Genomic DNA, 23,879 nt, shown 5'->3' with positions numbered 1-23,879 from the left:
TGTGTGTGTGAATGTGAGGCATAATGGTAAAGCGCTTTGAGCATCTGATGCAGATGGAAAAGCACTGTATAAATAGAGTCCATTTACCATTTATCATCCTGGTATATTTTATATCAAGAAAACCTCGGTACATGTTTCCATTCATCCTTCCTTTAGTTATGAGGTTTGCCAGTGTTGTCTGCTGAAAAACAGCTCCAAACCACAATGTTCCCACCTCCAAACTTCACTGTTGCTGTGTTGTTTTTGGGGTGATATGCAGTGCCATTTATGGTGTGTATTATGGCATCCATTCCAGGTCTTTCTGAAGCTCTCCACAAGTGGTCTTTGGCTGTTGGACAACGCTTCTGATCATTCATTTCACACCTCTATTATAAATCTTGTGAGGAGAACTTGGTCTTGGCCAGTTGATGGTGAAATTATGTTTTTTCCACTTTTGGATTATGGCCCCATCAGTGCTCACTTGAACATTCAGAAGTTTAGAAACCCTTCTGTAACCAGTACCATCAATATGTTTTACAACAATAAGGTTGAAAGAGGTCTTTGTTTTTACCCATCATGAGATGCTTCTTGTGTGACACCTTGGTAATGAGACACTTTTTTATAGTCCACCAGTTGGGACTGAGCTAGCTGATATTAATTTGCACTGACAAGGGGCAGGATTGCCTTTTAATTACTGATAGATTTCAGCTGGTGTCTTGGCTTTCCATGCCTTTTTGTACCTCCCTTTCTTCATGTGTTCAATACATTTTCCCTGTGTCATTTCACATGATTACACATAATTTAATTTATGGACATCTATGGTTTGAAATATTTGTATATGTGTGGATTACTTGGGTTGTTACCAACATCTGGTGAAAATTTCATATCAATAGCACCTTTAGAAATATATTTACTGAGAAAAATGGTGACGTGTTCAATACTTACTTACTTTGGTGTAAATACACCTGTGGGGCACACACACTAACAACACCATATTCAGACCACTACAGTAATTATTTATGGTTCAGTGACACCATAATATAAGGTTGTGTGTAGCCATGACAGTTGATCAGTTGTATCCAAAAGTGAACCACTTTAACCTTGATCAGCACACAACCCTTCCACCAGAATCAGTTCATGTTGGCTCCAAGTCAAAAGGTCATGTGACAAAGATAAAGGCAGTATACGAGTCAGTATACGGTCTGTTAGAAAAGTATTTGACCTTTTTTTTTTGCAAAAACCTGATGGATTTGAATCACGTGTGCTTGCATAAGCCAACCTTGAACCTTCGTGTGCATGCGTGAATTTTTTCATGCCTGTCGATTGCGTCATTTGCTGGCAAACAGCATTTGTGTGAGGACGTGTGTTGTGCTCTCGACGGATTTTCATTGAAAGGAAAATGATGGAACGACTGGAGCTGCGCTACTGCATCAAATTTTGCCAGAAACTGGGCGACAGCCAGATGGAAACCATTCGGAAGATTCAGACGGCTTTCGGTGACGATGCTATGGGCATCACACAGATTAAGGAGCAGTACAACTGGTTTAAAGACGGCCACACAACGGTGGAGAGCGAGCCGCGCTCCGGTCGGCCATCAACATGCTGAAATGACCAGATCATTTCCAAAGTGAACGCTGTGGTGATGCGGGACCGTCATGTGACTATCCGAGAAATTGTGGAAGAGGTGGACATCAGCACTTTTTCGGCACATTCCACTGTGACAGAAGATTTGGCCATGAAAAGAGTTGCAGCGAAATTCATGCTGCTGCTGACGGTGGTGCAAAAGCACCTTCGTGTTGAAGTCTCACAGGACATGCTGAACTCCGAAAAATGATGCCCACCTCTTCCACAATTTCTCAGATAGTCACATGACTGAAAAGCCACCGAAAGCCATCTGAATCTTCCGAATGGTCTCCACCTGGCTGTCACCCAGTTTCTGGCAAAATTTGATGCAGTCGCGCTGCTCCAGTCGTTCTGTCATTTTCCTTGCAATGAAAATCCATCGAGAGCACATCACATGTCCTCACACAAAGGCTGCTTACCAGCAACTGACACAATCAACAGGCGTGAAAAAATTCACACAAGCGCACGAAGGTTCAAGGTTGGCTCATGCAAGCACACGTGATTCAAATCCATCAGGTTTTTCCAAAAATAAATAAATAAATAAATACATAAATAAATAAATAAAGGTCGGATACCTTTCTAACATACCTCGTACAACTTCATCATATTTCTTAGTAACCATAGATTTATTTTTAATCAATTCCTTGAAATAGCCATTGTAAATATTGCCTATATACGTATAATCAGTGAACCCCACATTTGACCTTGGCCTGTGTTCAAATCAAATCAAAATCAAAATCATATCACTTTATCATTGGTTGACCCTTGAATATTCTGCTAAATTAGGTCTAAATTAGACAAAAACTCCTTCAGTTGTTTTGTTCACACAAGGACAGATGTACAGGATGTAAAAAACAACACTCCCACATGCGCTACCACATGTGGGTGCACAGAAAAATATTGTCATGTGAGTAATATAACCTTGCATCCATCCTGTGTTGTATACTCCTGAGCCTGTCAGATCTCAGATGAGAATCAGAGTAGGTCCTGATTAGTACTTGGCTGGGAGATTAGTTCTGAAGACCAGGGGCTGTGTGTGTTTCTTTTTAGAACTGGACTGACAGGTAGGGTGTCATTGGGGAATTGGGTGCACTTTAAGACAGAATTTCTTAATTGTATTATCATCTTAGGTGTTGTAGTGCTGCCATACATTTGGTTCTGTAATCAACTTATTGATATCTATTTTTGATTTTGCTCTTATTTATAAGGTGCTCATGTCTTTTAAACTTTTAAAATGATTTTCCTTATGTCATATTTGATTTCCTTTCATTATAATACAGTTGCAAAGGCCTCTGTAGCAAGGCTTCTCATGCTATCTGAAAAATATAAAATGATGAGGACAGTTACAAAGATTTTGATTGCCAATTCCTAAGTGTTGTGTTGGGTTTACAACAATTACATCAGGCCATGCTGCGGAGCTGCATCACACTGTCTAATATCTTTTTGGGGGGGTTTCAAACCTCAGCATCCATTTCTAAGACACCATGTGACTTTATTTTATGTTGCTAAGCCGTTGTCTAAAACAACCGGTTTACCAGCAGAAGTGAAAGTGCTCTTGTTGCTGTCTGATCAGTTGAGTCGGTTCAGCGTAGAGAATCCTCACTTCTCCCACAGGACCAAGCAACATGCATGGTCAGACTGGCCCACTCGTCTTGGTCTGTCTTTGTCTTCGCCCTCCTCTCCATCGACTGGCATGTTTCCATGGAAACAACTAAGAGAATAAGAGAGAATGTGAGCCCCAAAGTGACTCCTGTTGAGAGCTTTATTTTGTTTTAATGGTGGGATCAGTAGTTTGGGGAAAACAACAAAACTCCAAGCTGTAATAGTCCCGCCTTAATCTCTCATCAATATGATTAATTACGGCGTGTCAGCCTGTTTGTCATGTTGGGACAATGGCTATGAGGCCAATCATTCTGGCTCAATAATTTACTCTGGTACACTCCTGACTACTCTGCTTAATTAAACTGTGAGTGGACTGACATCAGGACGGTGCAATAACTGGGCTTCTCTTCTGTTGTCACTCAGCGTGAACCCGATCCACTTTAGCTCCGCAAATGGAACTGTGGCTTGAAATAAGGATGAGGTTCAGCTTTTGTCTATGAATGTTCTACATTTTATCTGCACAATTAGTGATAGTGAAGAATTTGTACCTGAATGACTGACTTACAGTCCTATAACATCTGCATAAAGCTGTACTGAACCACTAAGTTCTCACATTAGCATAGAGCGGCAGAACATAGGCAAGTAAGTGAGTGACAGCAGTAGGCAACGTTCTACTTTACACACACACACATAGGCGTAGGAGGTGGGGTCTATTTGGGGGGGAGGCGACACCAAATTTGCCCGAATTTTAGAAACCCCCATGACTCTTTAAATTACCATATATTTATATACCCATATTTATATTTATATTGGTGACCAAATAGCGGTTTTATTGCTTACATTAATTGCGAAAATAAGTCTGACAATATTTTAGATCATTCTATTCTGTATTCAGAGTCTACATGGCCCATGTCCGAATTTCCCAGCCCATCTGCCCGAATTTGAGCATTTTGCCAAGCCCGGGGGGGGGGGGGGGGGTTGCCCCCACTGTCCCCCACCTCCTACGCCTATGCGCACACACACACACACACACACACACACACACACACACACACACACACACACACACACACACACACACACACACACACACACACACACACACACAGTCAAAAAAGTCAAGAATGCTGCTCAAATTTACTAGGGTTTCAACAGCACCCTGATAACATGCCATTAGTGAGGGAGCGTTTCATGAAAAAAGATGTTCTAGGAGGGATGGGAGTTGTTTTGTTTCTTCTTGAAGGTGGATGTCTGACTTCTGTTATGTCCAGTGCAGATACTGATGCCTTCTGAAAGACCTGAAGTACTATTCAACTTAACCAACACAATGAACCAAGATTAAGTTGGTAAGAGGCTGTAAACGGTGGTTTGGATACATTTTCAATCCATTGCCTTGTCTTGGGTCTGCACACTTGTCCCTCTTCCTTTCATAGGATATCTCAGTGCCACCCTCCCATGGATCTGTTAGCTCAGCCAACATGATGGTTTTTGCTGTTGCTGACTCCAACATGTTTTCTTGTTTGGAATGTTGTGGTAATTTCCACTAGGAGCTAGAATCTGCTCTGAGGACCCAGTTAGCTCCAGGTGTCAATAACTAGTACCTCTTCACAGCTTTGTCCTTTAGGTCTTTCCGTTCCCTGATGAACTGGCTTAGATGTTGCTGTGGAGGGTAGATGCCTAGGCTCTTCCATTTCTTTCAGGTAGCGTGTGCAACAACTGGTCATGGTCGCCTTGTACTAGTTCTGTTTTACAACTAGACAGGATATGCTAAATGTTTTGGGTCAACTCAGAGGGGGCAGCTTTCCTTGGGAGTGTGTCACAAATGGAAAGCATGAGAAAGCTGAGCCTGCCCTTAAAAACACACATTAAACTCTGTAGCTAAAAAATACCCCATGGGCTCTGAGGTAATGCATCCCCAAAAATAAATAAACTAGATCAAAAGTGCTCAGATGGCACAGTGACACCACACCCACATTTCAAAAGGCAAGTTACATAGACTTTTACACAGTCAGGATCACTCATCTGAACTCATTCCCATAAATGACCTATTTTCCTATTTTTAGCATGGGGCCAGAAATTTGATCTTGCCATATGAGTTTCATCTTTGACTGATCCTAACCAAAATCATATCACTTCTTTCCACCCATAATCCCAATGTATCTCCAAGGTTTGATTAAAATCAAATGATCTTGCTAACATACCCACAGTTAGGAGTAGCTATTGAGTGATTAAGTTGTCCTTGTAGTGTAGACTTTCACTTTTAATTCAAGGAGTTTATCAAAAATATCACATTAATGCAGTAGTTCCCCTTTTTGTAGATAATTGCAGTGGTGGGCACAGTTCTGCTAATGCACTAATTAGCAAAGCTAACTTTTTGTTAGCGAATTAGCTTTTCAGCTAACTTTGAAAACCATCAGCGGACCAGTTAGCTTCCGCTAAATTTAGTTTTGCTAAGTTTTAGTCCGCTAATGTTTTTTCTGCTGGCGTAGTACGTAAAGCCAAACGGTCAAAAATGTTTGTAAACCCTAAAATGACGTTAGTTCCTGTCTGTTATAAGTTTTGCAGCAGTCAGGCAGCTGTGAGGAGCTGAGCTCAACCCGACCCCAGCAGAAGGGACCTGGCTGCTACAACAAAAAATCATTTACTGTCAGGATTCGTGGTCGCGTGACACAGAAGGTGTTTGGACACAAATGCAAACTCTCAGACGATGCGGTGTAATAATAATCTTTATCTTACAGACAGTCCAGGGTCCGGTACACAAAAAGGCAGGCCGCGTTGCAAAGGTATAGATGAGGGCAAGGCAAAATACGTGGTCAGGAACAGGCTGAGGTCGAAGGCACAGTGAGACACAATATCAGAGTCAGAGGCAGAGAGCAAAATCCGGAAAAGCAGAACGAGGTCAAAAAACACTGAGGTATACGAGACGAGAACAGGGCTGGAACGAAGATACGAAGATCAACAAGCTGGCACCGCGGTGAGGGAAGTGAGTGCTAAATAACAGGTGATGAAACAAAGTGCACGTGTGATCGAGGGTTCTGGAAGGAGGTGTGGCTAGATGCAACAAAGATGAGGGAAGCAGGTGCAAGATAGTGCAGTGGAGACAACACAAAGTGGAGTGATGTAAGATGCAAAGACACGTGAGCCAGAGTAAGGAGCGTGAGTGGATAAATACACTAAACAGACAGAATGAGTGAGGGACGATGACATGAGACAGGTCCAGTGACGTGGAGTGAAAACAAAGCAGATTAAAAGCAAAAGGAGTCAGTGAATGAAAACCAATGGTGAAAGTATAACATGACCACAGACCAAAAAAAGGAAACGTGAATCGAATAAAGGGCAAACTAGGAAACAGAGTGACAGACCTAAAAATAGCACAAGAATAATAAGACTAAAAACATCACTTGAACTGAAGCTCAGTCTAACATCACAGACAGAGGAAATAAGACAGAACCGATCAGAAGAACAGAAACAAAACCAGAACCTACAGTAAAACAATGGAAAGACTAGAACCAATGATGTCAGAAAACAAAAAGAATACAACAAGATAATAAAACACCAAAGATACATAATAAATGCAACCAGAGAAAACATAATACAAAATGATCCAAAGGGTAACCAAAAGGATCAAATCCGGGGAGGCAGATGACAATAGGGTACAAACCCATAACCTTGTCCTGAGCCCGGACCTACCCTAACATTTACATTCAACATAGAGTGCCCGAGATGTGTGGCAAAAGGCATAAAAAGCAAAGCAGGTTTGACCTATGGTTTGATTTAAAATCCAAACTAATTCCAGCCATTTTATTGATTTTAACATTAACGCTGTCATTTTTACAAATTGAAAATATCAATCTTTTAGTTTTAAATTAATGCACAAATTCTGAAGGTTTGAGCATTAAAACTCACAGATGTAAAAAGGCATTATGAGAAAATGAGCCTCCTTATAACTGGTTGCTTTATTTGTAAAAAAACAACACACAAGTTACTGTTAAGTGTGTGTTGGTTTTTACAAATAAATGTGTATTTGTAAATATGTCATTTGTTTTTCATTTGTAAAAAAAAAGGCATTTGCAAATCTGAAAATTGGCGACCGTGTGACAGCTGGATGCCATTCAGTGTGCTGAATCACACAGAATTTTCAGTTTTACCTTCTTTATAATTTTGCACGCAACAGAAAAATTCAAATGGATGTCTATTCAGTGTATTTGTAATTTTTTTCAATATCCCTCAAACAAAATACATTTCATCCACTCTAATTAACAAGTTTGTTCCTGCCATGTACAGTGGCAGCTTATAATGATCAATAATGATTTAATGTTGTTTGCCAATGGTGCTACTGCACTGTGTAACTCTTGTACACCATCTTATTACTATCAGTAAGTATCAACACAAATATTTACTCATGGGTGCAGATGATGTCCAATATTTAGTTTGGGAGCATTCCGTGCCTGATACAAAGCTGTCATTGTCCTCCAACTCAAAGTCTGTGACTGAATTTCTCTGTGTTTGATCTGCAGGCTGTAATCTCCATAAACCCAGAAGAAGAAAGAATGAAGAGGATGGCACTGTCGCTGTAAATGGCCTCTGTCAGAATAAAAACACTGGTGCTTTGAGATCTGGTGCTGTCACGCTTCCTGTTTGTTTCCTCAGCGTTATCAAAAGCTGATTGCAGTCTGATCAGAAACCACCAGGAGGACGGTGACACATTTTGTTTGAGCCCAGGGATATGTCACTGGGGAGATCCCCTGTGCAGGGGGTACGCCCTGTGCCCCGACCCATGTGGCTGCCCCACCTCAGCCTGGTATGTGTGTATGTCTCTCTGCTGGCCCAGACTCCTCAGGGTTTGCCTGTGGTCAGTTATAACACCGACTCCAAGAGGGAGATCACACTGGAAGGAGACTTAATGATTGGCGGCCTGTTTCCTGTGCATCAGAAAGGTGAGGGGGCAGAGGATTGTGGGAAGATCAATGCACAGAGAGGGATTCAGAGACTGGAGGCTATGCTGCTGGCTCTAGATGAAATCAATAAGAATGAGCGCATCCTGCCCGGGATCAGACTGGGAGCTCATATACTGGACACTTGTTCCAAGGACACCTACGCTCTCGAGCAGTCTCTGGAGTTTGTCAGGGCCTCCCTCACCAAAGTAGATGACAGCGAGTACACGTGCCCAGATGGATCCTACGCTATCCATGATGAAGTCCCTCTGGCCATTTCGGGGGTAATAGGTGGCTCCTACAGCGACGTCTCTATTCAGGTACGAGTCCGTGGAAGCACATTATGTGGTTGTTTGTGTTGTGTCTACAGCATTAATTATTTCAAAAGATACATTGTATTTGACTGGCAGCACAATTCTAAACAAGCGGCAGTGGATGTGGTGGCCACTAGACCTAGGCTTTGGAAATTAAAGAACATGACAAAGTTTTAAGCTACATTTAACTCGTGTTTCCAACTTGGCGAGTTTCTCACTAAATCTGGTGACTTTCCAAACTGTCTTGATGACTTATTTTCTCAAAAGCGAGTAGTGACAAATCGAGCTACTTTTCCTGGCGTCACTGGAGATTTTTCGGATGTTTGGCAAAACAAAAGTGAAAACACGTATTGATCTAGTCTCTGTTCTCATGGAGTGGCAGTGGGTCCCCCCACCTCCGCTGCAGCTGCAAAGCACTGAGGGATATCTACAATCCTCTGTGTTCAAAGTGCAAATGAAAATGCATGCGCAATGCCTCCGCGGCTGTTCCCATATTGAACGGCATATCTCACTCGGACTCACTCAGGCTACTTACCTCGTTCCCCGTGCTGTGTGCCTCTGTGACTAATTAATCTCCAGAGTTTGAGAAGCCCTGGCCTTGAGAACTTGATAGCAAAATAAATGAACAAACCAAGAATCAAATTTATTTGTAGTTCTAAATATTTTAAGGTGTTTTTACTCTACTAATTTTTTTTGTCTCTTCCACAGTTTTTTCCCAAAACTTTATTTCAACAAATACATTAACAGTAAGCAAACAAGGGAAAAGCCCACAATAATATTCACAGTACCATCACTATAAATAAAAAGAGATAGAAAATAAAATAAGTTGTACAATAAAAAAGTAAAGGGATTCTTTAACATTAATTCTCTTTAAAAAGTTCTTTATAGAGTGTTACAGTTTTGTGACATTTGGGAGCATCTGCTTACATATTGTTCAAATTCAGCCAGAAGTCTGTGTAAATTCCTTTTCAATACTCTGCACTTATGAATATAGAATTTGCAATCCGTCTCCAATCACTGCATTTTACAGTGTACAGACCTAGGCTTTGGAAAAGCCTAGGCAAAGCGTGCAGCTGAGGCACAGTTGCAGGAGTGAAAGCACAGGAGGGCGTATGATGGGTAGTTGTATAACTGCCCATTTAGACCTAAGTATCATGTGCAATTACCCTTGTCGGGGTGCTAACACAGGGACATAATGAGTATCAGTTGTGTAAGGAGGATCTGTTTACCTGAATGTCGGCGTGCTCGGCTGATCTAATTTAGCAGATCTCGTTCTCGTTCCCAGTAATTTACACTTCAGAGCAGATCCAGATTTCTGCTGAGGATGAGCTGACATGATGACTAGTGACAGTGTGATGGCTCTTCAGCAGTACTGCTACCTGTGTCCCAATCACAATGAGGTGATAAAATAAGTGTTAGTTGGGCCTCTGAACCTTCACACACTGACACAATAAGCGAAGTGCACATCTCGGGCCGTGCGGTGTATTATCCGGACAGAAACTACCGTTGGTGCTAACAAAGGAGGAAGAGAGAGCTGGTGTCGAAAATGACTACCAGCCCTTGTTGATAGTTGGAGACAAACAAATTTCTGACCCCTTGAAGGCAACTGATTACTGGTTAGATGAAGTCCAGAGTCTGAAACTGTGGATATTGCAGAATATTTGCTAAGCAGGGATGAGAAATCGCGACTCCACCGGCTTCGTAATGACTACAAGGAAGGTGGGTCTCACATATAGTAAGGAAAATAAGTATTTGAAGATCCTGCGGTTTTGCAAGTTCTCCCACTTAGAAATCATGGAGGGGTCTGAAATATTCATCTTAGGTGCATGTCCATTGTGAGAGACATAATCTAAAAAAAAAAAAAAATCCGGAAATCACAATGTATGATTTTTTAATAATTTATTTGTATGTTACTGCTGCAAATAAGTATTTCAACACCTGTGAAAATCAGTGTTAATATTTGGTACAGTAGCCTTTGTTTGCAATTACAGAGGTCAAACATTTCCTGTAGTTTTTCACCAGGTTTGCACACACTGCAGCAGGGATTTTGGCCCACTCCTCCACACAGAACTTTCTCTAGATTTTTTTTTTTTTTAGATTATGTCTCTCACAGTGGACATGCACCTAAGATGAAAATTTCAGACCCCTCCATGATTTCTAAGTGGAAGAACTTGCAAAATCGCGGTATAACCTCTTTGTTGTCATGTTTGTTTTGATAAGTTGACAGACATACAATGATATGTGCATGCATGCAGTTCGTTGATAGAATGTGTCAATATTACAATATTACGCACCATGTCATTCATGGTGCAACATTACAGTCATAAGCCGATGCACGAAAATGGCAAAAATCAAGCACATTATAATTTGGCACGGTTTCATGATATTGACGAAATAAATGTGTGCAAGAAACTTGCAATTTTAGTCTGTCTTTTACGTCTGTCTGGATATTTCTTTTCTGTGGGGAAATTGTGTAGAATGAATGGAGGTTTACAACCACATTTCTTCTTCTTTCCGTCTTTGTGTGGACTTGGTGGAGCTTTGCAATCGTGTTTTCAGCCACCTTTCAAGCCTATAAATTGTGTTCGAGCATTTGAAAACAGCACAATGTGCACCTGTCATTATTGTATGCGTCGCTTAAGGCTTAAAGCCTTTGAAACAATCCCTGTAAAAGCCTTAACTTTCACAGTCTGCTAACGCTACTGTATACGAAATTCAATGGTAGCGGTGTATTTGGTAGCTGGAATTTTTGACCCCGTTTGACCCATGCATGCGCATATGCGTTGCGCACTTCGCTTATTCCAGCTTGTTTGTTCATGGAGCCAACATAAATCCTTCAGTAAACTTGAAAAAGGCACCGTCTCTCCCTTTTTCTCCCTGAAAATACAGGAACTATGAATTTTCCACTGTTTGCCCCACAAACTGACCTGACTGAGTCTGCACGCTCAGGTTAATTTGCATACATACTGTTGGGAAAGTGCAGTGACACGGACCCACAACAGGGGGCGTAAATGAACAGACAATGGATGAGTCAAAATTACAACACTTTACTGTTGTGAAACGTGCACAAAGAAATACAGACAGATGCAGAATTTGGATTACAGTCAAATATACGAGGGTGACGTGTGGGCAGGCTCGAGGATAGGAGACAACCATCCAGAGAAGAGCCGGGCCCCACACGATTTCCACTGCCACCGGATCTGGAACACACCGGAGTCGCCAAGTCCTGAATCCCCAGGTGGCCACCGTCTCCAGCTGTCGGATCTGGTACTGCTGGCAGGAGGCAGAAAGACAGTTAAGGGTGAGTGTGTGAAAACACACCCAGTAAACAGTCAGCAAAAAGCAGTTCTTCTCCAGGTGGGAAAAACACCTCCACCTCAAACACAGTAACACTGTTCGTGCAGAGCCTGAGAGCTACTTCTCTTAGTTTGACGTGCGGAGTGAAGTCCGTCACTCGTCATGCTTCCCAAACTCAGCGTCCAGCTACAAGTAGGATCCTCAGGTACTCCTGCAAAGACTCAGAAAATTATGTGCGTTTTGGCACAATTACGGCTGAGAGGTTTACCTATAGGGTAGACGATATCTTGGCAGTGAGGTGGAGTTGCTGCCCGGCTTTTGAGGTGATGGTGATGATGAGTGACAGCTGGTGCTTGTTGATGAGTGACAGCTGTCACTCCCGGATGCTCCGGCACCCTCTCTTGCCTGAAGCCTGCACTTCAGGCAGGGCGCCCTCTGGTGGTGGGCCAGCAGTACCTCCTCTTCAGTGGCCCACACAACAAGACCACCCCCTCAACGGGCGCCAGGAGGCGCCCGACCCGGCTTGTCGGGGTGACGTGTGTAGAAGTCGGCCAGGAGGGCCGGGTCCAGGATGAAGCTCCTCTTCACCCAGGAACGTTCCTCAGGTCCATACCCCTCCCAGTCCACCAAGTACTGGAATCCCCGGCCCTTTCGACGGATGTCCAGAAGCCGGCGCACTGTCCAAGCCGGCTCCCCGTCGATGATCCGGGCAGGAGGCAGCGCCGGTCCGGGAACACAGAGGGGTGAGGAGTGGTATGGTTTGAGTCTGGAGACATGGAATACGGGGTGGATCAAAAGTGAAGCTGGGAGTTGGAGCTTTACTGCGGCCGGACTGAGGACTTTGAGGACTTTGAAGGGGCCGATGTATCTGTCCTTCAGTTTTGGGGAGTCCACCTGGAGAGGTATGTCCTTCGTGGATAACCACACCTCCTGCTCGGGCTGGTATGCAGGGGCTGGGGAACGCCGGCGGTCTGCATGGGCCTTAGCCCTCGTCCTGGCCTGCAGTAAGGCAGAACGGGCTGTGCACCACACCCGATGGCATCGTCGCAGGTGGGCCTGGACAGAGGGCACACCGACCTCTCCCTCCACAACGGGAAACAGTGGGGGCTGATACCCCAGACACACCTCAAACGGGGAGAGGCCGGTGGCGGAGGACACTTGACTGTTATGCGCGTACTCGATCCAGGCCAGATGTTCACTCCAGGCTGTCGGGTGCGTGGATTTTACACAGCGCAGGGCCTGCTCCAGTTCCTGGTTGACCCGTTCTGCCTGTCTGTTCGTCTGGGGGTGATACCCGGACGAGAGGCTCACGGTGGCCCCCAGTTCCCTGCAGAAACTCCTCCACACTTGAGAGGAGAACTGGGGACCACGATCAGAGATGATGTCCATTGGTATCCCATGCAGATGTACGACGTGGTGGAACAGGAGGTCTGCTGTCTCCTGGGCTGTTGGGAGCTTCGGGAGGGCCACGAAGTGGGCCGCCTTGGAGAATCGGTTCACTATCGTGAGGATGGTTGTCATTCCCTGGGATGGTGGGAGGCCCGTGACAAAGTCCAGGCCGATGTGGGACCAGGGGCAATGAGGTACCGGAAGCGGCTGGAGAAGTCCTTGGTTCCTCTTGTGGTCTGCCTTGCCCCTGGCACAGATGGTACAGGCCTGGACGTATTCCCGGATGTCAGCTTCCATGGACGCCCACCAGAAGCGCTGCCGGACCACTGCCACGGTTCTTCGCACCCCTGGGTGACAGGAGAGCTTGGAACCGTGACAGAAGTCCAGGACTGCAGCCCTGGCTTCTGGTGGGATGTACAGACGGTTCTTCGGGCCGTTTCCCGGGTCCGGGTTCCGTGCCAGGGCCTCCCGGACGGTCTTCTCCACGTCCCAGGTAAGGGTGGCCACAATAGTGGACTCGGGTAGGATGGGATTCGGTGGATCCGACAGCTCGGTCTTGACTTCCTCTTCCTGAACCCGGGACAAGGCGTCAGATCTTTGATTCTTGGTCCCGGGGTGGTAGGTGATCCGGAAGTCAAAACGCCCGAAGAACAGTGACCAGCGGGCTTGCCTGGGGTTCAGTCGCTTGGCAGTCCTGATATACTCCAGATTCCAATGGTCCGTGAAAACCGTAAATGGCACCGCAGCTCCCTCCAACAGATGTCTCCACTCCTCAAGAGCCTCTTTCACTGTGAGGAGTTCTCGATTGCCCACGTCATAGTTCCGTTCAGCCGGGGTCAACCTGCGTGAAAAATAGGCACATGGGTGGAGAATCTTGTCGGACTCTCCGCTCTGGGACAACACGGCTCCTATCCCTGAGTCAGAGACGTCCACTTCAACCACAAACTGGCGGCTAGGATTGGGCTGCACCACACAACACATACTAGGCTGTTATTGGCCTGTTCAAATTTATAATGCAGCACATTATGGTTAGAGGTCGTTTTTTTCTAAATTTGCAAAAGTTTGATTTTTTTTTTTCTTGAAATGACTACAGGGCGATTCTACAAAGTTGCTGAAGAGTACCCTCCATGTCTTTATAGTCAGTGATTCCCAACCACTGGGTTGTGCCCCATTAGTGGGCCTTGTACTTTTTTTCAAGTTGAAGTTAATTAATTGAAGCTAATATTTAACAATATCAATAATATATCTAATATTAATCTGCTATATAATTAAAATCCAATAGTTTAAACAACATATAAGCCACCTTCTGGCTCAACTTCTTCACCATGACACTCCGGGGCAACATCCATATAGCGCTTTTCCATCTACAGCAAAACTCACATATAATGAATTCAAATGGACCAGCGAATTTTGTCCATTAACCCCTTAACGCCTATCGTCGCATATATGCTACAATATTTGACTCAAATATGCAACATACCAAATTGACCAGTATGCCTGTTGTCGCAAATTTGCAACATACCATTATTATTATTATAACATTATAACATAAAGTCATAACCAAAATACCAAAATTCCTATTTAGTTTTTGTGCAAAAGTGAAATTAATAATCTCAACATTATTTACCATCTACTTAAAGGCAAAAACACACAAAACATTTTTTTATATACAGCTATATAAATTCAGGCTTTAAGGGGTTAAAATTGAAATCAGCTATATGTATAAAACAGACAAAATCCATTATATGTACAGGGAATTCCTAGCACCAATTAGCCTTACATATTTCCTTGATTAAACGCCTGACCTTGAATAGGGTCCTGCCTCATTTCATGACCGGGTCAAAACTTTGTCTGAAAAAATTAACGCCTGCCTTAAATAAGCGCTGGGTATTGTGTGCATTCAAAGCATTACATTTGGTTGAGTCACTCTTCTTTCTCATTCCATTGTGGAGTGGTAACTTAAAATCCTAAAGCCTGATTTATGCTTCTACAGCTTTGTAAGTCTCTGGCTATGCAATGATGTTGATGTGCGCGTGACCCTGTTAAAGTTCTCCATCGTGTTGGTGGGTGTTTTAATGGAATTTACCGCAGGAACAGCGGCTGTTTATGGACCAATTTGTCCCTCAACAAGCTCCACTTCTTTATACAATCATCAACCTCCAAGCCAACGATACAGTACATGCAATTTTCCTCCATGAATTGTGGGTCATTTGAGTGTCTTTGTGTTGTTAAGTTCGTCATATTTGCAGACTGTTCTGCCAAATGTTCCTCTACTTGAGCCATGATCAAAATCTAATTGGTGTGAGCACTGCAAAAACTTTCAGTCAACAAGCAGCATTGCATGAAGGAAAGCCCCTGGTGGCCAGGTCTACAATCGTGGGACTCGGTCAGGCTCCAAACCTCCATGTCACGTCCATGCGGGGTCGCCACCCACAAGAGGAGCATAAAGGGTCTGATGTGCTGTGTTACAGGCAGTGGACAGGGGCAAATGCCCACACTGACTGACACTGGGCATAATCAACCATTAAAATAACACTCTCACTTTGACAAGCTAACATTCTTTGCTGTAAATTAAGGATAGATAGCGAAAAATGGAAAAGTTTTATAAGCAAGAAAATAATAGCAGTGTTACTGTTTACCTAAAAACTATGCAAAATTATGCAAAAATACAATCCAGATTACAGTTTGTTTTTATTGTATTTATTAAAGTCCTGGGCTCCCAAGAGAAAACAGTGTTGCGTTCCATTAATACACTTTACAATAGATTAGCCAAAAAAATTGGGGATTTTTTTTTAATGGGCCCTGAATCATAGCAGGTGGGCCTTACTGTAGAAAAGCTTGAGAATCCCTGCTTATAGTGATGTCATAGGCACGTTGAAGCTTCCAAAAAACCAAGGTAACGCCTAGAATCATGGTACTTATTCAGTCAATCAAGTAGTCAAAACCCCAAAGAGTCCATTTCTAATGATTAACACTTGTAAATCGGAGCAGCCTGAGGGCAGGTCCAGTACCCCTGTAAGTCATGTTTGTCACATTTTATATTTACTATTTTTCAACATAATGGCAATACTATACAGGGATTTACAGAAAACATACCTTCTCTGGAACAAAATGAGCTCAAGCATGTGATTTATTGATAATGTGAAAATCCAGCAACAGTGCTAGAGAAGTCCAGGCTAAATCATATGTCATTTATTTCATAATCATGTCACTTGTGGGCTTTAGGTTTTAAAATAATTCAGTGGTACACTGGCAAGGGATTTTTTTCAAATTTTTATTTTTTTTAATGTATTTTAATGTTGCTGATTGCACAGTCCAGGTGGTCAGGCCACTGTGGCTTGTTTTAATATAAAGAAGCTTGAATTCCTTTTTTATATATGTATATATTTGACTGTCATTAGAATATGTAAAATTATACCATGCCATTGGATAAGCTACATTTCTTTAGTCTCCAAAGCCTACTCTGCACATATTACTGCTTACTGTAGTTACTCTCTAACATTTATTAAGAACATGTAACACAGTGATGCATTACAGACTGAAAGCTCCTGGGGATTGATAGAACATAGAGGAGGGGAATCAGAGCACCTATAAAGGGATTCCTGGTGAAAAGGGCAGTTTGCAAACAGAGGATGTGATAAACGAGTTGTAATTTTAGTGAAAGTCTACATCTGGTGCTCCTTAGAGAGCGCGCTTGTCTTGCAGTAATTTATAGATGTGCTATTACAAGCTCTTGGTGTGCAATCTTCTCTAGCTTCTCACACAGTCTTCCTTATCAATAGGAGTGCACTACAGGACATGTCCGTGCACGCCAAGTTCCCACTGTCACCCTGAATGTCACTCCGACTTGTAATTATGAGGTGTGTGTCAGCTTGTGACTTTTTCTCACGGCTAGTTGGGGAATGTTTTCATCATTCTGCTTCACAACTGAGCTGTAAATCTGCCCCAAACTTTTTTTTTTTTTTTAATGAATTCTTCAAGGCATTTTAAATGGACATGTTGCATGGTCTGCGTGAATACCCCAAAATTTCAAATTAAGCATTATTGTATATTCCTGGAGTAAATGTACTGCATTTGATACGTTTTTTTGTTTGTTTTTAATAAAATGGTACCTGACACTCACCCATTCACACAGACCCATGTCACAACCTGATATGCAAGGTGCATGTTTAAATGTACAAAGGAAGCAATTTGGATGTTTAGGATCTTGCACAAAGGCACCTTAGTGGTAATGAGAGATGTTTTGCTTTTTGACCTTCCCTACTCATACGCAGTAAATTTTCATAGTAAAATTTACTCTGCTGGGATAACATTTGGTCCCAGTCCAAATAGAGTTAAATATACTCTATCACAGTGCTAAATCAACTCTATCACAGTGCCAAATCAACTCTTATTGGAGTAGAAACATTTGATTTGAGAAGATGGTAGAGTTGATTTCACTCTATAATAAAGTGTATTTTACTCTATTTAGACTGGGACCAAATGTTATCCTGGCAGAGTAAATTTTACTCTGCAAATTTACTGTCTAGTATTCGTCCCATTCAGTCCAGCTCCCCTCTTCTGCTTCCTTTACTGTTCCTTTATCAATTCATGAAATGAGCTCACTCTAAAAACAAAATGACTATGAACTACCATACTGTTTCTCTCTATTGCTGGTTCAACAGATAGCAAATAACTTGGAAATGTTCTTGTATTTTCTTGCTTTCCTCCCTGTATATAGCACCCCTTGGGCATATACTGTGGCGTTTTGGGATTGCCTTTCATTGCTATGATGATGATAATTGTATATGCTGATAATTGCTGGTAATCTTAACAAAGTGAGGAACCTTGGGGTAATTTTTGATGCTATGTTGTCTTTTGACTTCAACATTAGAGTCATTACGAGGACTGCTTGCTTCCATCTACGCAATATCGTGAAGATTCGTCCTATCCTGTCTATGGCTGATGCTGAGACCCTGATTCATGCATTTATCTCTTCCAGATTGGACAATTGCAATGCTTTATTTTCTGGTTTACCGCAGTCCAGCATTAGGGGTCTCCAACTGGTTCAAAATGCTGCTGTCAGACTTTTGACACAAAGCAGAAAGTGTGATCATATTACACCCATTTTGGCATCTCTTCACTGGCTTCCTGTCTCTGCAAGATCGGACTTTAAGGTTTTGCTACTGGCCTACAAAATTGCTCACGGACTGGCACTTCCCTACCTGGCGGACTGGTTAGGGCCTACATACCAGCTCGGGCCCTGCGTTCACAGGGTATGGGACTCCTCTGTGTTCCCAGGGTGAATAAAAAGTCTGCCGGACACAGGGCTTTTCTTATCATGCCCCTGCCCCTGTGGAACAATCTCCCAGTACATATAAGACAATCTGACTTTTAATCAAGACTTAAGACCCACCTGTTTTCCCAGTTTTATCATTAGTATTTTATGTATGTTATTATGTATATTACATTTTTATTATTTGTACTTTTTATGGGTTGCTTTTTTTTTATCATGTTTTAATCTTTTCCTTTTGTTGTGTTTTCCATGTTATGTTGTGTGAAGCGTCTTGAGAGGATTTTATCGTGAATTGGCGCTATGTAAGTTAATAAATCTGAATTTGTATTTGCATTAATTTGTTAACTTGTTTAATAAATAAATCAATTAGGGCTGTCAGGTGATTAAAAATGTTAAATCCCATTAATTACAGGCTTTGCAATTGTGCATTCATTCAGTGACTTTCTACTGCTTATCCAGGTCTGGGTTATGATAGTAGCAGACCAAGCAGCACATCCCACACTTCCCTATCCTCGGCTAAGTCCTGTAACTCTTCCTGGGGGATCCTGAGGCATTGCCAAGCCAGATGAGAAATATAATCCCTCCAGCATGTCCTGGGTCTTCCCATGCCTGGAAGACCTCCCAAGGGAGACAATCAGGGTGTGTCCTCACCAGATGCCCAAACCACCTCAGGTGGCTCTTTTCAATGCAAAAAAAGCAGTGGCTCTACTCTCAGTCCCTCCTGGATAGTTGAGCTTCTCACCCTGTTTAGTAGTGATATCCGACGAAAGAATCTAATCTCTACCGCTTGCATCCATGACCTTACTCTTTAAGTCATTACCGAAGGTTGGGGGAGCCTTTGCAATTAGCAATTAATTTGACGTAATCTCAGTTATAATTTGTTTAAAACAAAACAAAACAAAACAAAAAATCCCTCAAATCACACACAGAGTGAAAAATATGAGGCACTAAAATGTAAAAGCAGTGAGCAAAACAAACAAACAAACAAACAAACAAACAAACAAATAAAATGCACTGTAACTGAGTTGGCCCCTGTCCACTGCCTGTAACACAGTGTACCAGATCCTTTACACTTCTCTTCTGGGTGGTGAGCCCTCATGGAGGTGACCTTGTGTGGTTTTGGGATGCACGCTCATTTCACATATATGCTCCTCTAAATGTGCAGCATTTATTACTACGGGGCACTGGTGTTATACAAACATTTAGGGGATGTGAGCATCTAACGTTTTCCTGCTGTTGCTTGTTAGTTTCTTTTATGTTTGAATTCCTGAATTCTCTATAACCAGCCATACTGTTCATGAACTAACCCATCTGTGTGAAACTCATCTGCTCCTTTGTGTGAAGGTTAGGCAGTCAATCCCCTAGTGTGCATTTCATGCCAAAGGTACAACATTTACAGGACAGCTCACAATATTACCTTTAAGACCCTTATTGCCATGGTGACACGGTGGAACATAACGTTCTGACAGGTGGTGAGAGCGCTGAGTGCTGGCTAAATCTGTCACAATGAAGGAGTGTGTCTTTGTGCCCCGCCGCTGCTGCTGGTGTTGTTGTGGTGTGACAATGAGCGCTACGGGGGTGGATCTGGCTGCAGGCCTGACCGTGCTGGCGTACCACAAGCACAGATTGAGTTAAGTGTGGAGGCGAAGTTCTGTGACGCTTTTGCAGCCTCAGTTCCAATCATCTCCATCTGTGGCTGCAGCTGGGCTGTCTGTTGGTTTGGCTCACTTGTGCCTGAGAATATGGAACTCAGGGTTGCAGCAACGGGCAGCTCATGTAAGGAATGAGATGGAGTGAGTCACATGGTGTCATATGGCATCAAACCATTCCTCAATCAGTGTCTGTATCTTCATTCGCCATAGGGAAGTCTGTGATGCCATCTGGATGGTTTGAATGTGTAGTTTGGAGTCTCGGTGGTCTGTCTGCACAGCAGCTACTCAGTGTGAGCTCAGTAATGATGTTGGAATGATATTCTCTACATTCAGATGTTTAATTCATGCTTAAAGATTCGTGTTTATCTCCGAAATACTCAGACGTAATGGTGCCTCCAGTGGTGAGCACAGCTAACCTAACAGCTAGCTTTGGTAACTGCTAATCCGCTGACTCTGGGAACGCAAACCTTTGCCAACGATAGTTTCCAATTCCACAAAATTTTACCTTGGAAAAACCTTTCAAGGTCAAAGTCCTGTTAGAAGTAGTTTTTCATGAGATAAGTTAGATGTGATCAAATGTCAGGAGTATGTATTTACTTCATGCACTTGAATCTAAGTTTTTTTTGTGGTGTTTTCAGGTTTTTCTTTCCCACCTTTTACCCAGCTGTCATCTGCGCAATTCAGATGTAAGAGAGCATCCCGGAAAGAATTCACAGCGCTTCATTTTTCCACATTCTGTTATGTTACAGCCTTATTCCAAAACTGATTAGATTCATTTTCCCCTCAAAATTGTACACACAATACCTCATAATGACAATGTGAAAAAGTTTGTTTTTTAGATTTTTGCAAATTTATTAAAAATAAAAAAGCTAAGTAATCACATGTACATAAGTATTCACAGCCTTTGCCATGAAACTCAAAATTGAGCTGAGCTGCATCCTGTTTCGACTGACCATCCTTGAGATGTTTCTACAGCTTAACTGGAGTCCACCTGGAGTAAATTAAGTTGATTGGACATGATTTGGAAAGACACACACCTGTCTACATATAAGGTCCCACAGTTGACAGTGCATGTCAGAGCACAAACCAAGCATGAAGTCAAAGGAATTGCCTGTACACCTCAGAGACAGGATTGTCTTGAGGTACAAATCTGGGGAAGGGTACAAAAACATTTCTGCTGCTTTGAAGGTCCCAATGAGCACAGTGGCCTCCATCATCTGTAAATGGAAGAACTTTGGATCCACCAGGGCTCTTCCTAGAGCTGGCTGCCCAGCTAAACAGAGTGATCAGGGAGAAGGGCCTTAGTTAGGGAGGTGACCAAGAACTCGATGGTCACTCTGTCAGAGCTCCAGCATTCCTCTGTGGAGAGAGGAGAACTTTCCAGTAGGACAACCATCTCTGCAGCAATCCACCAATCAGACCTGTATGGTGGCCAGACAGAAGCCACTCCTTAATAAAAGGCACATGGCAGCCCGCCTGGAGTTTGCCAAAAGGCACCTGAAGGACTCTCAGACCATGAGAAACAAAATTCTCTGGTCTGATGAGACAAACATTGAACTCTTTGGTGTGAATGCCAGGCGTCATATTGGGAGGAAACCAGGCACCATCCCTACAATGTAGCATGGTGGTGGCAGGATCATGCTGTGGGGATGTTTTTCAGCAGCAGGAACTGGGAGACTAGTCAGGATTGAGGAAAAGATGAACGCAGCAATGTACAGAGACATCCTGGATGAAAACCTGCTCCAGAGCGCTCTTGACGTCAGACTGGAGCAACGGTTCATCTTTCAGTACGACAATGACCCTAAGCACACAGCCAAGAAATCAAAGGAGTGGGTTCAGGACAACTCTGTGAATGTCCTTGAGTGGCCCAGCCAGAGCTGAATCTGATTGAACATCTCTGGAGAGATCTGAAAATTGCTGTGCACCCGATGCTTCCCGGAAAATCTGCACTGTCAGCCCTTCATGCTGCCAACAGTTGTGAGCAACTGGGACAGATTACTTCACATTTGGAATGTGGACATAAATCGGGGAGAATCCAAGATCAATTTAAATTCATGCTGTCATAATCCCCTCTGATTGATTTATGTGTTATTTTGATGAAACAATGGCCCCAACCACACTTAAGATCAGTTAAGCACAGGTACAGTAAACACAAAATTGTTGGGTCATAGTGGAATTATGCACTCTCTGAGTGTCCGTTTGTTTAAATTCTATTGTTGTTTATTTGTTAGAAAGTTTCCAAGTTGGAGTTCCACAGCTAAAAAAGTCTACATTTCCACAACAAGTAAATCAACCCAGGAATGTAGTTTTCTTACTTTAATAATTTAAACTGTATCTACAAAAAGAACAAAACCCATGTATGACTCCTTTTTTGTTTATCATAAGTGCCCATCACCAGTCTTGTAGATCAACAACAATGTCAGCAAATGGCTTCAATTTAGTCTCAACAAAATTGTATGCAAGGTTTGACCCAAAAATTTTAAGGATTCAAGGATTCAAAAGGAGTTTATTGTCATATGCACATAGGAACATGTTCCCTGCACAATGAAATGTGTTTACTGCATTGTACCCATCCTAATTGCCAGTTAGGAGCAGAGGTCGCCTTTTTGGCACCCGGGGACCAGCTCCAGATGTACATCCCTGCCCTAGGTCACGAGCAAGGCTGAGCAAACCTTGACCGGCCTCATGACAAACAAACAACAACACACACATAACACACACAACATACATAAGCCGACCCGGTACATGAACACATATAAAAGCACACACAAGGGAAGAATTGGGAAAAGAAAAACCTCCATTACTGCTGTGTTGAACTCACGCAGCAGCACTGGAGAAAAAAAACCCATAGCACAGGAAAACAGTAAACAAATCACAGCAGACAACAGACGACAGCCGAGACTTGAATGTGTCCAGTGTTCAGACAGACAGCCCAAAAGGCCACCCTTGGCGCCATCGACAGGCCTTATCTGTCCTTCCTGGGGGGGGGGGAATCCCAGTCCTGAATTAGTCCACCAGAGTCTCAAGGTCCCACAGTCAACATATCAGGACTGGGAGGAGGGAGAAGACAAAGAGGCAGGGGAGACGAGGAGCGAGGCATCAAGAGTGTTCCTCGGGGGGAGGGTTTTATCCCAGCGGCCTTGAAGAGCAGCTGGTGTTTGGAAACCAAATAGATATCCAGATTAACAGACGCCTGAAAGATTCCACCGTCTGAAACTTCAGAGTGGATCCCAAATACATCTGAATAGAGGAGAGGATGTGGTCATTATTGACGATCAAAGCAGTTTTCCAGTGCAGCCATTCTCCCCGAGATGGATTCCAATGTGCGGTTGACACCCGCCGACTGAGCTGACACTGCCCTTCCAATCGAATCAATCATGTGGGGCAGCCTGGACGGGCCAATTAATGCCACCTCCACCTTCTTAATTTTCCGGTAAACCAGTGCTATGGCCGCTCCACACAGCAGAAACCCGGTCACCACAGCTCCAAATAAGTAAACATCTTCAACGTCCTCCACAGACAACGTGTACAGGCACATGACTTGCCACCTCCGCCAGCTGTCCATCATGTAACCCGCCACATGTGTCCCGGCAGGACAGGTCGGGTCCGCCGCTCCCGAGTGTCTTGTAGAAAAAATAGTGTCAATTGTGTTCAGCGACCACTTGATCAGATCCATTTTGCCGTTTTCCAGAGGAGCAGGGCTGGCAGCCTCACAGACAAACACGCTACAGTAGCAGGAAAGTTGGGGAGGGAGGAGGAAAGAAAAATGCGACCATCCCGACCGAGAGCAAGAAGGCAAAAAAAAAAAAAAAAA

At 43.3% G+C, this 23,879-nt stretch overlaps 1 protein-coding gene across 1 annotated transcript in view; it reads left to right on the top strand.

Moving 5' to 3' along the window:
- The window catches only part of grm2a (glutamate receptor, metabotropic 2a), a 171,886-nt gene that overhangs the window by 32,738 nt on the left and 115,269 nt on the right, over positions 1–23,879 (top strand). The window contains exon 2 of the mRNA XM_034166618.1: positions 7,722–8,458. Coding sequence (XP_034022509.1) covers positions 7,931–8,458 — 528 coding nt within the window. The 5' untranslated portion in view covers positions 7,722–7,930. The remainder of the gene's footprint in view (positions 1–7,721; positions 8,459–23,879) is intronic.

The sequence above is a fragment of the Thalassophryne amazonica genome, chromosome 3 (genome assembly GCF_902500255.1).
Source record: "Thalassophryne amazonica chromosome 3, fThaAma1.1, whole genome shotgun sequence".
Taxonomy (NCBI): Eukaryota; Metazoa; Chordata; class Actinopteri; order Batrachoidiformes; family Batrachoididae; genus Thalassophryne; species Thalassophryne amazonica.
Note: the sequence above shows the minus strand (reverse complement) of the source record. Positions and strands in the feature narration are given on the sequence as shown.